The following is a 16176-nucleotide window of genomic DNA, read 5'->3' as shown; positions in this document are numbered from 1 at the left end:
AGGAAACGTTTTCCATTTGTCTTGGAAACGGTTTCCATTTGTCTCTCAGGGGGTTTGTGTAAACACAAACATTGAAGACAAAAGTGAGGACGAAAATTGTGACTGGCCAGAATGAGCCATACATATGATGATAAGAGCCTCACTTCACACAGGTGGGATTCAATAGACCGGTATAACACATTTGTAATCAGGGCAGTTTGGTGCATCAAACTGCACAATACATGCAATGATTATGTCACACTTGTAACATTACATCATCGTACCAAGCCTCTCCAACCACATTAAAACCTATAATTTCTATACAGGCAGGCAAATCATGGACCACAAACCAATAAGCTGGCACCAATGTGATATTTTAAGAAATTGCAACCATTGAAAATTAAATTAATTTTATTCATCCTAAACAGTTTTTTAAATGTTTTATATAATCATGTTTCAACTGTTTTCTGAATGACTTGTTAGATGTCTGAGCTCCGGTAAAGCTACTACACAATCTTTCATCAATGGTCTTTTAAGGTACCAGCTAGATCTCCTTTGGTCAGACTTAATTACTTTACGGGAAAGGTGGTAAAACTACCCACTGAACTACCCACTAAAGATTGATGGCAAGTTTTAATAGGGGGTTAAAATTCCGGCAGTGCTCACATGAATTGATTATGACATAGATATCATTATTTTTAGTTCTTAGTTGTTCTATTTTTAGTGACTCATAGGAATAGACTATGTGACAACCGGGAATAGTCTGGTGACCACCTGAGAGATGCTTGACACCCGGAATGTAGACGGCTCCCGGGTGAGCAGTTTGGGTTAGCGCCCCAGCATGTGTCCGCTGTGAGGAGGAAGCCCAAAAGGCCCTTTAGGAGGGCCATTAAAGCCGCAAGTGGAGCCTGCAGCACCACCGTTTCCCTGCTGGTGTAGCCTGCAGAATCCACCGCTCCCGAATGAAGTGTCTGGGAATCTGGTGCAATGCACAGGTCCTGGCTGCATCTGGTGAGAACAGGAGTGGATCTGGTGAGGCATAGGAACCGGGCGGTACCGGATGGCCCACCCGGTACCCACCCAGTACAGGACGGCCCGCCCAGTACCGGCAGAGTAGTTCTGGAGCAGTGGATTGTGTGTCCCTGGTTTTTCCCTAATGGGACTGATTGAGGGTAGCTACTGGGACGTAAGTCGGGACTTGGGTCACCCGAGTGAGAGGTATGATGTTGAGAGACCCGAAACCCAGAGGACCTTGGGATACATCACTTCATGTCATGTTGTCTTATAGCTCATGTGTATTTAATTCTAGTTATAATGCTTTTCCCCTGTGTCTTAAACTCTTCATTGCACACTTTATTATTATTATCATTAGTTTAAACCTCCTTCGGACAGGTTTTGAAAATTGGGATGTATGCTATAATATTTAAGCAATGCATCTGTTTTGTCCAATATACTGTATGTCATAGCATGTCAAATAATAACTAACTGACATATATCACAAGAGCCTTCCTCTGTCTCTCTCTCTCTCTCTCTCTCTCTCTCCCTCTCCCTCTCTCTCTCTCTCTCTCTCTCTCTCTCTCTCTCTCTCTCTCTCTCTCTCTCAATTCAATTCAATTCAATTCAACAGGCTTTATTGGCATGACATTTTACAAGTGTTGCCAAAGCACAATCACAAACAATATGATATGACTCTCTCTCTCTGAGTGAATTAATCAATCAATCAATGAATGCATTTTCATGTCTTACACCAAAAACACAAATAAAAAATATCACATTAATTTCCTGAACACAGAAACTACACAAAATGTAAAGAAAATATTTGGTTAACACCCCCAAAACAGAAATAAATTATAAATACACATCACATATGTTTTCTTTGTCCGTTTGTCCCACAGCATGCTGAATAATGATGACAGGGATGTTAGGGAGCTGGCTAGATCTTCCCTATTCCTCGATTTGAGGAGACGCAAGGTCCATTTAGCCTGCAGGGAGTCAGAGCCCCACTTTCTTGGGTTCAAAAGGAATCCCAGTGGGAAACTGGACACTCGCACTCTGACTCTGAGGGTTTCTGAGGATATTATAACATAACTGACCGCCTCACCTTTGTTAGAGCAACAGTGACCTACAGTGGACACACTCACCTTGACACCTATTGTGCTCGGTGGACCCTGTTGAATATGTTCCAACATCGGCAACAACACTGGACTGGACTTAAACTCCAGGGGAAACTTGCTTGTCTTCCCCATGCTGACCACTCTGTTTCCCATTCATTTCTAAGGAACACTGCTCTCAATGAGGACAGTATCACCTTTACACAAGCCAGGTTACAGATCCTTCCCGCCAGACACAACCTTTCCCTCTCGTTTCCTTCCCTCCACCCATGTACCTCATTGTTTTCATCACACCACAGGGCTTGTTAAGTTGTTACAGAAACCATGTCACATATTCTGAATGGCTGCTATGCCTGGCCCTACAGGCTTTACATAGCACGCCATGACAGAATAGTTGATCTCATAACAAAGGACATATCTAAACATTTTACACTGTCTGTGAGAAATTGAGAATGTACAAACATTCCTGTGTCAAACCTTTCAACTGAAAATCCTGAAATCTTTGCACATCTCTCTGCTAATACACCAGATGTTGTTGTTGTTGTCAATGAAGGGAACAAATCCATTTCCATTCTTGAAGTGGCCTGCACCTTTGATTCTACCTTAGAAGATGCCTTTATGACCAAAGTAATTAAATACCAGCCACTCCTCCATCACAGTCACAGAGCTATGCTATAGGTGCAATCTACTTGTGTTTATATTTGGCAGCCTATGTACATGGGTTGGTTACTTGGTTGTAAGAGGCTTCAAACTTCGCAATTGCTGGATCGACTGATCAAATCCTATACCTATATATGGCTCAGAATAGTTCTGAGAACCATAACTTTCTTTTAGTGTTGTTGCCTCTAGGCTATGGAATGCCCTAACCCAGCACATGCAGATGGATGGGGTAATAATAATATTAAGAATAATAACTCTGTTGTTGTTGTTATTATACCACTGGATTGTGTTTTGTGCAGCCATAAAGATAACAATTTCACAATGGACCAACAATACGTTTTATTCGTTTTATTTGTTGCAATTATACATTGACCCATGAAGGTAAAATTCAACTTTAAAACATGAACAACCAGTTATGGCATCAGATCAGGATGTAAGAGGGAGTCATGATGTATAACACACTTATTAAAAATGCTATCAAACAACATGTCAATAAGTGCTCATGATGATCTGTTCGGCTTCTCCTCCGGCTCCAGAACATTCCTCCTCCTTCTCTTCAGCAGTCGTCATTGGTTTCCCAGAAGGCTGTGCTCTTCTGAGGCGCGGCGCACGTGAACGCTTGATTCGGACCCTCCGAGTGTCCTGCCCTGCCAGCTGCTGCTGGTTGCTCACTGCATTCAGTGGAATCAGCTGCACTTGTTGTCCAGAAAACAGAAATGGATTCTGAGGGCTTCCTAATGCATTTAGAAATTGATTCTGAGGGCTTCCTATTGCATTTAGAAATAGATTCTGAGGGCTTCCTATTGCATTTGACTGCGGCAGAATGGTTATTAGCCCACCGTTGGCGGAGTGACCCAACTGCAACGGCAACACTGCCCCGCCATTGGTAGACTGAGCCAACTGTCCCTGTTGTGGAATGCCATTGGCTCCTCCTGCTTGTGCCACGAAGATTGTCCCGCCCTGTTGGAGTGATCCACCGGGAAGCACCTGCTGCAGGGAAGGCTGCTCAATGGTGGCCCCAAATGGTTGGAGGATAAATGAGCCACCAGGTTGCAGTCTTGCTAAAAAGACTTGACCATTCTGTTGAGCCCCGTTTTGACCCGCCTGGTTGGCATTGTTACCAGCTGCTGCTGCTGCTGCTGCTGCTGCTGCTCCGCCATTATTTGCTGCCGCTTTGGCAGCAGCCTCGGCACTCTCTGAAGACCCACCTTCAGCCACAAATGCCAAGGTCTGAAAGATAATCCAAAGTATGCAAAACATTCTGTTTTTGCTCAGTGACACAGGAGTCATTTGAAACCTGACGTGCTCCTTCATTCGTTCTGCTTTTATATAGAAACTCAGCTTCCATGTTCACCCAGAGAGCTCCAATCAGAGTCAAGTGCTTGATCTCTATACACAGGTGACTGTAATCATCTTGACCATGTTGGCTTGCTATTTTCTGCTTCCTTACACCATGCAGAGGTCCATTATTCAGGATTATCTGGCAAACCATACCCAGGAGTCAGTGGCCAGAATTCTCATCCCCATGGTCTGTAGGGTGCAGATGTCACCTCTTGATGTAATGGTCACTAAAGTAAAATCATCGACTAAATAAAGGTTTTGGTGTTAGGGCTCTCGGGTGTTTCCCAGGGTAGGTTTTTATATAGTTGGAAAGAAAATGAAAATCATATATATCATATATGGAGCAGGTATCATTATAGATTGATTACAATGTACACTTAAAATATTCTGCGTGAAGACTGTGAGGTCCATTGTGGTCCAAAAAGTTTTAATTAGAACTGTTGTGAAGCATCAAACATGGGAACAGTGACAAACATTTACAGCACTCACCACCACTTGAAAAAACTGGTAAACAGGACAGTGTTTTTACATTTGCTATATAGAATAACAACTCTACAAGGATATTAACTTTTCTAAGCTTGACTTTAAAAGTGAAAAGACATTCTGTCCTAAAGCATTCTAATATGCATATCATAATCATATCATGCATATTTGAAACGTTTTTTTTTCTTCTCTCTCTCTCTCTCTCTCTCTCTCTCTCTCTCTCTCTCTCTCTCTCTCTCTCTCTCTACCATAATGATTCCTTGTAAACATTTCCCCTTTTTGGAATGCATTCAGAAAACCGTTTTTGTATAAAACTACAAATAGCTATGGGAGTGGAAGATGTGTCCCTCATCCATGTATCACTATGTAGTAGGAAGTACAATGCTTCTATTTTATTTGTACTTTTCAGAGTGCCTTTTGACATAGTTGAAATATGCAGAACTGAACTGCCTCCTTTCTGCTTTGTTGGAGCAGTATCCACAGTAGATGAGGTAGAGAGTTGGAATCAGAACAGTAGGTTGACATCCATGTCCTCTGTAGAGACAATGAAAAAGAGGGATTGAAGGGGTCTTCTGAACTCATCACAGTTTGTTAAACATTTTACCACTTGAGCGGCATATTTCATATTGTCTTTGTCCTACAATGATGTTGCGCAGTGAAGAGAGCTTGTCTACAAGCTCCCAACGGGTCACGGTGGGTGCGATGCATTGTGACCATTGTAAAATCTTTGTGAAAGTGTGTGAAAGTCTTTGTTAACATTTTCTCCTATAATAACAATAGGGGCCCCAGGGTTAAAGTGGTTAAACAAATTCTGCATTGTCACATGGCGAGACATATCACCAATTGTTACAAAGTAGCCTACAGTGGTGGACAGAGGGGTATATAGTTGAACTCAAAGATATAAAACAAAACATTTGTTATTGTTTGTTTTACTTTCATTCCTTTGTTACTTAATTATTACTATCTGACATCAGATATTTTGATTTTTCAAGCTAAAATCAATCTCTTTCAAAACCCAAATCATATTAAGGGCCGTGCACACTAAGCACTGTATGACTCTACCATCCACTTGAATTAGAATGATTTTTAAAACAATTTACTTAATATACTATATACTATAAACTTATATACTATTCATTTATAGTTATATAGTGCTTGGTGTGTAGAACCTTCTTTTCACAACATTTCACATACATCCTATATGCTGCTGGCTTGGTCCCATTTTGACATCCTTACCATCCTTGATGCCGAAGCACTGAGTCCACTCCTTGAAGGACACTTGCTTGTCCTTGTCAGCGTCACACTCCTGGAAGAAGCGGGAGGTGCAGTGTTCCATCGGCACCAGAGGGACCCTGAGCGGGGCCAGCTCTGAATGGGACAGGAACCTGCATGACAGAGACATGGATGAATGAACTGGGAATTGTGAGGTGGTGATTTGCAGTGGTGGAAAAAGTACTCAATTGTTTTACTGAAGTAACAGTATCAATACTGCAATGTAGAACTACTCCGTTACAAGTAAAAGTCCGGAATTCAAAATGCACTAAAATGCAAAAAGTACAAATGTTTTGGCATCAAAATGTACATAAAGTACCAAAAGTAGAAGTATGCATTAGGCAGAATTTCTTGTTAAATGTATTGGGTATAAGTGATTACTGTATGATTTGTAATAATAATCAAAATGTACAAAGTAAATTAACTAAAGTTTTCAAATATATGTAGTGGAGTAAAAGTACAATATTTGGCTCTAAGATTTAGTGGAGTAGAACTAAAAGTATTGGAAATTGGAAATACTCAAGTGTAAGTATGTATGTACTTAATTACTGTCCACCACTGGTGATTTGAATACTTTACGAATCACCTTCCAGTGCACTCACACGCTCATACCTCACCAATGTTATACCATTTATTCAATTATAATTCAAATGTAAATACATGGCATAATGTTTAGTGGTTCCCAAACTATTTACGTAGCCTGTGACCCAAAAAGAGACATAAGATGTTTTCCTGAGACCCAAACTAATCAAAATAGCAAATATACAAGCTTGTATATCTGCTATTTTCACTACTTCTTAAACATTTGATTTCTAATTTATGGAATTTCTTAGACTTTTCTTTGATTTCTTCATGAATATACTGGAGAAGAAAATTTTAATTAGTGTTTAATTCATGAAAATTGTTGCGTTCTTTAAATAATAATAATTAAAAACCAAAATAAGGGGACCCATAACAATGTGTCCGTAACCCACAAATGGGTCCCGACCCATTGTTTGGGAAACAGTGGTATGTGCATTGGTTCTCAACCTGCTATTTTCAAAATGTTTGTCTCTTTCTTATATTATTTGTCAATTTTGTCAATGTTTGACCAGCTTTTTTGCGACCGCAGGACACATTTACTGTACTATGAAAACGTGCATTTCCCATCCGTCAGTCAGTCCGTCCGTCCGTCTGTCCATCCGCCACCCCACGCTTCCATATTTGGTCATGGCATGCCTTTTGGCATCACGTGACATCATCAGGGATGAGATTAGTCTCTTAGTTCCAGTTGGAGTTTCCTTTGCACTTGTGTACTCTTATTTTGTAGTACGTTTTGTCTCTTGGTTTCCTGTGTTGTCTCACCATGATTTCTGATTTGAAGTGTTTCCACCTTGTCCTGTTAGTTCCCCAGCCTATCCCAGTGTTGATTATTAGTTATGTTCACCTGTGCCCTGTTTTCCCTGTGTATTTATACTCTCCTGTTTTTTTAAGTTCTTTGTCAGATCATTGTTTGTACGTCACTAGTGTTATGCTCCTAGTAGGCTACTTTGACTCCCAGTGTTCTTTGTTACTCCTTGTGTTCTCCTCGTGTATGGATTTGAGTGAATAAACCGTCTGCAATTTCGACTGCTCTGCCTTTGTCCTGCGTTTGGGTCCTAACCCTCTTCACATCGTGACATCGTGACATCCCTGATGTCATCAATATTGGCCAGCAACTCTACATCTGACCTCAAACCCTTAGATCTCCATATATGGAGCTGACCTGTTCTGACATTCCGTATGTTGATCCTTCCCCTTCCTCTTCAATGTCCCCCTTTTGACTGATACCTTCAAACTCTAGACGGGCCCGTCCCAAAGTTATTAGTGCAGCCGCGCCCGGCAGCCGGTGAAAACGAGAGTTCTCAACAGGCCCGAGAATGTTTTATTATAATGGAGTTGGCTGTACCTTCACTGATTTGACCTGTCATTGTTTTACATCTTTCATGCAGTATGTTGTTTTTATCCACATTGACTTCTGACCCTCTGCTACTATTCCCTGTCTCACTCACTCACTCACTGTCACCTGGGGACTCTCTCCTCCAGAAACAAAATCATGTGGGGACCCCCCTGGGTGTCCCGACCCACAGGTTGAGAACCCCTGGTATTGTGCATAGGGAAAACATGTGTGAAGTCACTGAGGTGTACCTGTCCGAAGGATGTTGATCTATCTGGGCAAATTGCCAGTGCACGGGGTAGATGTACATGTGGTAGTTCTTCTCAAAGTCCTGTGCGAGGAGCTCAAGGGTGTGGTCACCAGCATGAAGACGCCTCTCACTCTCGTAGATCTTTCTTACCTTCAGTAAAACATGGAATACATTTAGGCTCATAACATTAATGGTTGACAACACAGAGCAGGTTAAATCCATATTTGATCAAACTGAAATCGGCTATGAATAAAGTGTCACTCTGATTGTATACATAAAAAGACAAAAGTAGCCTACTACAATATGATCCAAGTTTGATCCTTTAAATTAGGATTATATTCACAGAAATGTATGAAAAATAATATGCTATCTTGGATTTGGTTAGCCAATTATAAATAAAAAAATAAAATGATTTAGTGCATATGTTATTTTTGTATTTGTAAAATGATGATAATTTGTTGCTTCTTGTGTAGTGTGCACTGTATCTTACTCTGACACGTTGTTTGGAGGTGAGGAAGCCAGGGCTCATGGAGTCATGTTCATAGAGCTGCAGCAGTACATTCTTCAGCCAGTCCCTCATACGCAGAGGAAACTGGATCAGCTCAGTGTCCATACATGGAGCTATGACTGTGAAAGGGAGAGAAAGCATCAGAGTGTGTGTGTGTGTGTGTGTGTGTGTGTGTGTGTGTGTGTGTGTGTGTGTGCGTGCGTGCGTGCGTGCGTGCGTAAAAAAAAAGAAAAAATCAGTTACTGTTGGTAACGAAGGGCATTTTGCCTATAATTTCAGTTTGTTTTAGTTACAATACGGTTTCAGTTTTATCATTAGTTTATATTTAGTTCAGTTAATGAAAATGTTTTTTTAATTTTAGTTTTCGTTAGTTTTCGTTAACTATAATAACCTTGGTGTATACTGTATACATAAACAAAACAGACTTTTCATCTGCATGCTCACATTGCGACACGTTTTGTTTGAATGGGGCTTACGTGGTTAGATAAAATAAAGTTTTGTGTTTAAATGTACAGTATTGTGACGGTTCCCTATGTTCTGTGTGTGTGTGTGTGTGTGTGTGTGTGTGTGTGTGTGTGAATATAGTTGCTTAGTAGGACTACTTCACTTATTTATGTGGTTGTGTGTAGTTGCTTTGCCCCTAACCAATTCTGTTCTCTGTCCAATAGGATTGGGGAGCAGATCTTCTAATGATGATCAGCTCGCACCTGGGCCCGGATGTCGACGCCTATAAATGCCTGCTTCCCCAGTTCTGTGAGTTCTGTTCTTTTCATTTGCCTCCTGCACCTTTTCCACCATGCACACTTTTCAACATTTCTGGTAATAAATACAACACGAACACATACATTTCACTCATGCATACACGCACTACACCACTGAATACTGATCTCCACACTTAATCTGTTTATTCATGATTTATCGTTTGATTACTTATTTTTGGTTAATCAATCAATTCAATTTCCTTGGTAAACTGCGTCTCCCCTGTTTTTTGTTGTGTATCTTGGCACCCCCTAGGCCAGGTACATAACGGTATCATTATTTTTGACAAAATATCATAACATTGGCATCAGGCCCAAATATCTAGCAAAGACTAGCATCAGTTGTGCTGTGTCTCCGAATGCAACTAATAAGTACAAATGACGCCTTACATTTGCATGGCCCGGTGTAGTCGAGGTGAAGTCTGTGTCCTTTCTTGGTTCCCTCCAGATTGCATTTAGCTGCAAAGAGCTCGCATGAAGTGTCATATGTGTTATTGTCTGTCCCGCAGACCTGTAATGGTGGAACATTGTGAAAATAAAAATACTACACAATAAATGTACAATACACATTTCCATTATGGCAGTCACTCAGTGAATTTGTACGTACATTTTCAAATTCATTCACGCTAGGGGGGCATTCTGATGCCTGTCGACACACACAGGAGGGCTTGTTGTTCTCATCTAGTTTACAGGTCTTTCCACGTTTACAGCGGAAGTTGTCACAAGGGTCTAGAAGAAAAGGTAAAAACGTATATGTACAGTAAATATCAAAATGTAACCATGGCCTGTACAGCGCAATTTGACACTGACACTGGTGTAATGTCCATACAATGGATTCTGTGCTAAAACAATAACTGTGCCGTCTTCAATAGGATGAGAGTATATAAGCGGGATGAGAGTATAAGCAGTGCACAGCAGCCCCTACATTCCATCAGCATTTACGTTTGTACAGTGCCTAAATTCAACCTGATCTCTTTCATAGATTCCTTAAGCCTGCAGGGTTGTGTTTAGGGATTGACCGTGAAGCAGAGTGTCACTGTTCACGTGGGATTTCTAGCTAAATGATCCTGTCAGCAGATTCCCCAGGGAGATTGCCGGGTCAGTGAGGAGGTTTTCGGTGGTTGTTATCATGGTGGGGAATATGGCTGCCCCCGCAACTGCTGACTTGACAAGAAGACACTAACCAGCAGGGGCATCTGGACGATGTATCCCTCCAACAAGAGAGGGTCCAGCACTGGGGTAGAGATCCACCGTTGCTCTAATTTGAACTGGATTCATGCCCACTAAAGTAGCCTGGAATTACAGACACAGGGAATAGTAGCACAGGGTCAGAAGAAGTCAATGTGGATAAAAACAACATACTGCATGAAAGATGTAAAACAATGAAAGGTGAAATCAGTGAAGGTACAGCCAACTCTGCTAATAAAGCATTATCAATACTGTCTGTCTGTCCATTAGCAGCACCAGAAAAGGTAATAGTTTAAACTGTGTTATACAGTAGCCTACCCATTTCCCTGCCCTTCTCCTCTTAGCCTTGTGGACAGTGTTATCAATGCTGCGGCTCTCAGTATCCTCTTGAATCTGCCCACGTCCTTGTTGGCCTTCATCTCTCTGCATGTGGTGCTTCCTCACCCTCTGGTTCTTCTTATGTTTCCTTTTCTTTCCCTTGGCGTGGCTGGCACTGTCATTATTGCTGTTCTCTTCTTTCGCCGCATCCTCCTTTCCAGCGAGCCGTGCCCCTGCGAGCTCCACACTGCTCTTTGGCTCCTGGAAGTCAGATTCTGACTTGGTTTCGTCCAGGGAACCTTCGCCCTTCTCTTTGCCCTGATCAGCTTTCACGTCTTCACCACTTTCCGATGCTTCCGTGTTTTGAAAGTCTTGTTCGTAGTCATCAGCAGCCACAGGTGCAGCTTTCTCACTGGTCTCCTTGTCCTCCGCTTTAACATCTGCAACATCTGTCTTTGAGAGAGGGTGGGCGTCATCAGCTTGGGGTTCAGTCTGTAGAGGCTGTGAACTGTCGCTATCAGCAGCGTAGTCAAGGTCAGCAGGGATCTCCGACGCTGTGCTGCCATCGGTCTCCTCCACACCTGACTCCTCCTCTACTACGGGGACAGAGTCTCCCTCACTTGCCTCGACTGATGTCACCTCTTCGCCAACCACCTTTTCTTCTTTCTCCATTTCTTTCTGGTTCTCTTCCTTCACCTCTTCCTCCACCTCATCTGACAGCTTTGTATCTGACAGCTTTGTCTCCTCCACATCTCTCTCCTCCTGCTCGGCGCCCTCGCTCTCGATTATGTCACCAGCCTCCTCGGACTGCATCTTTTCCTCATCTGCCTTCTCTCCTTCCTCTCCCGACTCTTCTTCCTCTACCGACTCTTCTGCCTCGTCTGACTCTTTCAACTCTTCTTTAAGGAGATCTACCAGTTCTTCCTCACTCAGTAAGACTGGGGTGCTTTTGTCGTTCCTTTCAGACGCCTCCAAAACACCATCCTTGTCAATGTGAGAGTTGGCATTGTCCTCCGAGCTCATTTCCTCGTCCTCTTGCTCCTGGCTGCTGGCCTCAAATGTGATGAAGGTCGGCAACACCTGTCCCTCATTGGCCTCCTCTGGGAGCGCATCCTTAACCAGGAGAGAGGACAGGTATTTTATTTGTTCAGTACGTCTACACTTATACATGAATACCGATTTGATAAAATTGAAAGAATTCAGTGTTTCATTGTACCTTCTCATTGTTGGCTGTGTGTGAGGTCTTGTGTTTGCCATGTGGTTTACTTTTTACCTGAGTATAAGTAGAAATATCCTTTATATTTATACTGTATGAATGTATACTGTATACTGTATACTGTATCTATACTGTGTGTATAGTATACATGCATAAATACACACACACACACACACACACACACACACACACACACACACACACACACACACACACACACACTCTCTCTCTCTCTCTTTCTCTCTCTCTAGAATGCCAATGAGGAATTGCATAATTCTCTACTAAAGAACAGAACGAAAAAATGTACTTACAGACAAAGCAAATGTTGATGCCAATAACCAAATAAGTACAACGCTGGCCCTCATACCTGTGACATTAACATTAAAAGATAAAGATAAATGAACAAAAGTGCAAAGAAAATCATGATATAATATGAAGATAATAATTTAACTTTAAACACAAAGTATATTCCAGGATAACACAGTCAGTGTAGCACCAGTCAGCAGTCACTGATAAAGAAAACAACACACTTCTAAAAATCTAACTAATTGGTTCTCAAAGTGAGGTCCAGGGACCTTACAAAATTATTTAATACAGTCATAATCACAGTCATTTTAACCACTTTATGCATTTTAATATTTTATTTATATGCCGCGCTGCGAGCTTGCGCAACTGCTATTTTTGGTTTTGAGAAATATTGCAAATGTTTGGAAACATTTGTCAAACGTTTCCAAAAGTTTCCAAGCGTTTTTCTCTTCTGGGGGGGTCCCTGGCACACTTTTTCAGATGAGGGTCCGCGGCCAAATACATCAACCTTGCAGTTTGAGAGAACCACTGATCTAACTGTTCATAAAACAAGAGTTGAACTTGACACCTGCACATTTCAAAGTGCATGGAAGTGGTTCTGTGCATCTGTATGCTGGCCAGCACAGTCATGACCAGGAGAAGTGGTTCTGTGCTTCTGTATGCTGCCCAACACAGTCATGACCAGGAGAAGTGGTTCTGTGCATCTGTATGCTGCCCAACACAGTCATGACCAGGAGAAGTGGTTCTGTGCATCTGTATGCTGCCCAACACAGTCATGAACAGGAGAAGTGGTTCTGTGCATCTGTATGCTGCCCAACACAGTCATGACCAGGAGAGTCATGGAAGTGGTTCTGTGCATCTGTATGCTGCCCAACACAGTCATGACCAGGAGAGTATCTGTATGCTGCCCAACACAGTCATGACCAGGAGAAGTGGTTCTGTGCTTCTGTATGGTGCCCAACACAGTCATGACCAGGAGAGTATCTGTATGCTGCCCAACACAGTCATGACCAGGAGAGCCGTGGGATTATCCTGAGCCGTTGCCACGGTTACATGCCTCTCTCCAAAGTCACATTCAGAACCGGCAGACTAAAGTCAACATTAGAGGCTACCAGACTGGAAATAGTTGACTAAGTCCACAATGTTTTTGTCTCACTGGATGGAGACAAAGCCCACATTACTGGACCAGTCCAGCGGGACAATAGACAGTGGTGGAGAAAGTACTCACATTTGTTACTCAAGTAAAAAGTATCAATGCTGCAATGTAGAACTACTCCGTTATGCAAGTAAAAGTCCGGTAATCAAGATTTACTTGAGTAAAAGTACTAAAGTATTGGTATAAAAATGTATACTTAAAGTACCAAAAGCAAATGTATACGTTTCAAGTTTTTTAAGATATAAATACGCATTGTGAGCTTGTAGATGGGCTGTTTTCAAATAGCCGAAAAGGCTGAAGTAAGTTTTGTAATAATAATCAAAATCTAGTACAAAGTAACTAGTAACTAAAGTTTTAAAATAAATGTAGTGGAGTAAAAGTACAATATTTGTATCTGAAATGTAGTGGAGTAAAAGTAAAAGTACTGGAAATTGGAAAGTATAGTACAAATACCTCAATTGTACTGAAGTGCATAAATGTACATACTTAGTTACTTTCCACCACTGACAATAGCCCAGGAATGAGAATGCCTCCCCAAATAATCACTATACAACTTCATTGCACTGACCATTCTATGCATAAACATTTAGTATATTTATTTCTTATAATTAACTAAGTTATAACTTCATTTCACCATTAACATCTTACCAAAAGAATATAACATGAACAGGCAACATTAGATAAAAATTGATATGTTGCAGCCATCAATGCAATTGTGTTCTATATTCAGTATAAAGCATGCTTACAATCTTCATTGACACACCTTTAATGTGTCAAATGCAGGATATTTGGGAGTACGCACTACGCAATAGGAATATGTACAGCACTGTAATGCAATAATGCTGACATCACAGTCAATATGGATCAGTAGAGCAATGTTTATATAAGAAATTATGCATATTATAATGTACAATTGTAGGCCTACATGTTATAATTATATGTATAATGCAATGACACAACCCACTCAGATTCCAATACATGCTACAAAATTACTAAAAGGAATGTCAAGAACACATTTTTGGTCATCAAGTGCTGTCCTTCAAGCTTCAAAATAAGCTTAAATGTCTCCATGATTAAAAAAAACCCTTTACCTGAGGTCGGGAGTTGGAGCAGAACTGAGAATCCCACAGAAATATCAATACATGCACGTGCTCTAGAATCTAGACGAGAATATGTCCTTTCTTAGTCAAGACAGCACACACACTGTCCACACACTATGCTGAACGGACACACACACACACACACACACACACACACACACACACACACACACACACACACACACACACACACACACACACACACACACACACACACACACACGCACGCACGCACGCGACACACACACACACACACACACACACACACACACACACACACACACACACACACACACACACACACACACTCTTTTGAGGTCTGTTGTATCAACAGCTTTCCTGGGATATGGGAGGGTCCCTGTTTGCGGCAAGGACAAGTTGCAGAGCGACAGGGGTTGCCTCTACCAATATAATATGAACATAAATAAATAAACAATCGCAAATGCATTAAAACAGATGAAGTAATGTCATTGTTCTATTTAACAAAACGTATGTTAAATATACACGCATACATATAAACAGCATAGGCCTACTCTATGTACAGCACACACACACACACACACACACACACACACACTCACACTCACACTCACACTCACACACACTAAACTGAAAACATGATTTGTCAAATTGAAGTTATGCTTGGCTTATTTTTGCCACTAGGTGTCAGTCTATGACAAGTCTCCTTGTCGGTTATGATTTCATCCAGTCAGGTCAGGTCAGGAGAGATAAGCAATACATCAGTGGTTCTCAAAGTGAGGTCCGGGAACTCCATGTGGGTCCTTGAGGGTTCCCCATGCCTAAATTATTGATAGGAACTGGCGGTCCTTGAAATGTAATGTACGTTTGAGATCCCCTGTCATACAGGATAGGGCAGGCTATAGGATAAACAAGTGATATTGGAAGTGATCAAACAAACAAAAAAAATGAGCAGCCAAAATTGCAATTGTAAATCATCTATCAAATTGAAGCTGATAAATTGTTACTCTCCAATTGGCAACCCACCTGAACATATATTTTCCTGTTCCCCCTGTTCATGTTGCAGCTTGATTATGGCCATACTGTCTACCGCTTTGCTAGTTCCTCAACTCTGAGCAAACTTGACCCCCTGTTTCATGCTGCATTGAGGTTTATAACCTAAACCTTAAAGTCTCGCAGGTTGCTACATTGGTATACTCTCATTTATAAAGCCATTCTTGGTAACCTCCCACGTTACATTGGTTCTAAATTTGAACTTGTCCAAAACTCTCTCAACCTCAGATCAAATGCTTGGTTACGCTACGTCGTGCCCCCAACAAAATCTGAGGCTGGGAAAAAAAGAATTGCTTATTTCGGACCCTGGTCTTGGAATGACCTACAGTCCAGACTCAAACTGGCTGCTGTGATTACCCTAGTGAGCTTTAAAAGGATTGCCATGGGCACACTTCCCATACATTGCTCCTGCTTTGACGTATAGCAAATGTCTGCTTGCTTTTTAATCTACTAGCAATTTCCATTGCTTAGTTTTTATTTATTAGTCCTTATTGGTCGCGTTCCTGTTCTCCCTTTGAGCGGTAGTGGTATACTGTATTTATGAGCATTGTATGTCTGTCCTGTTTTTTGTTGTGTATTTTTT

At 41.5% G+C, this 16176-nt stretch overlaps 1 protein-coding gene across 1 annotated transcript; it reads right to left on the bottom strand.

Moving 5' to 3' along the window:
• Positions 1–4871: 4871 nt before the first annotated feature.
• On the bottom strand, positions 4872–14642 carry sparcl1 (SPARC-like 1). The gene is made up of 11 exons (XM_080758897.1): positions 14553–14642; positions 12311–12366; positions 12000–12056; positions 10784–11896; positions 10462–10570; positions 9885–10006; positions 9668–9788; positions 8502–8638; positions 8013–8161; positions 5811–5959; positions 4872–5108 (listed from the first exon to the last, which is right to left on the bottom strand). The coding sequence occupies exons 2-11, from the start codon at positions 12362–12364 to the stop codon at positions 5080–5082; spliced, it is 2040 nt and encodes a 679-aa protein (XP_080615023.1). The 5' UTR covers positions 12365–12366; positions 14553–14642; the 3' UTR covers positions 4872–5079.
• Positions 14643–16176: the final 1534 nt, after the last annotated feature.

This window comes from Protomyctophum bolini (assembly GCF_963924005.1).
Source record: "Protomyctophum bolini genome assembly, chromosome: 3".
NCBI classification, from domain to species: Eukaryota; Metazoa; Chordata; class Actinopteri; order Myctophiformes; family Myctophidae; genus Protomyctophum; species Protomyctophum bolini.
Note: the sequence above shows the minus strand (reverse complement) of the source record. Positions and strands in the feature narration are given on the sequence as shown.

Excerpts from the sequence above, each read along its gene's own strand:
- sparcl1 (XM_080758897.1), bottom strand. The coding sequence starts at position 12,364 with ATGAGGGCCAGCGTTGTACTTATTTGGTTATTGGCATCAACATTTGCT. Across the intron at positions 8,639-9,667 it reads CTACACCGGGCCATGCAAAT|TCATAGCTCCATGTATGGAC; the intron begins GTAAGGCGTCAT and ends TCCCTTTCACAG. Across the intron at positions 5,960-8,012 it reads GATCAACATCCTTCGGACAG|GTTCCTGTCCCATTCAGAGC; the intron begins GTACACCTCAGT and ends TCTGTCATGCAG.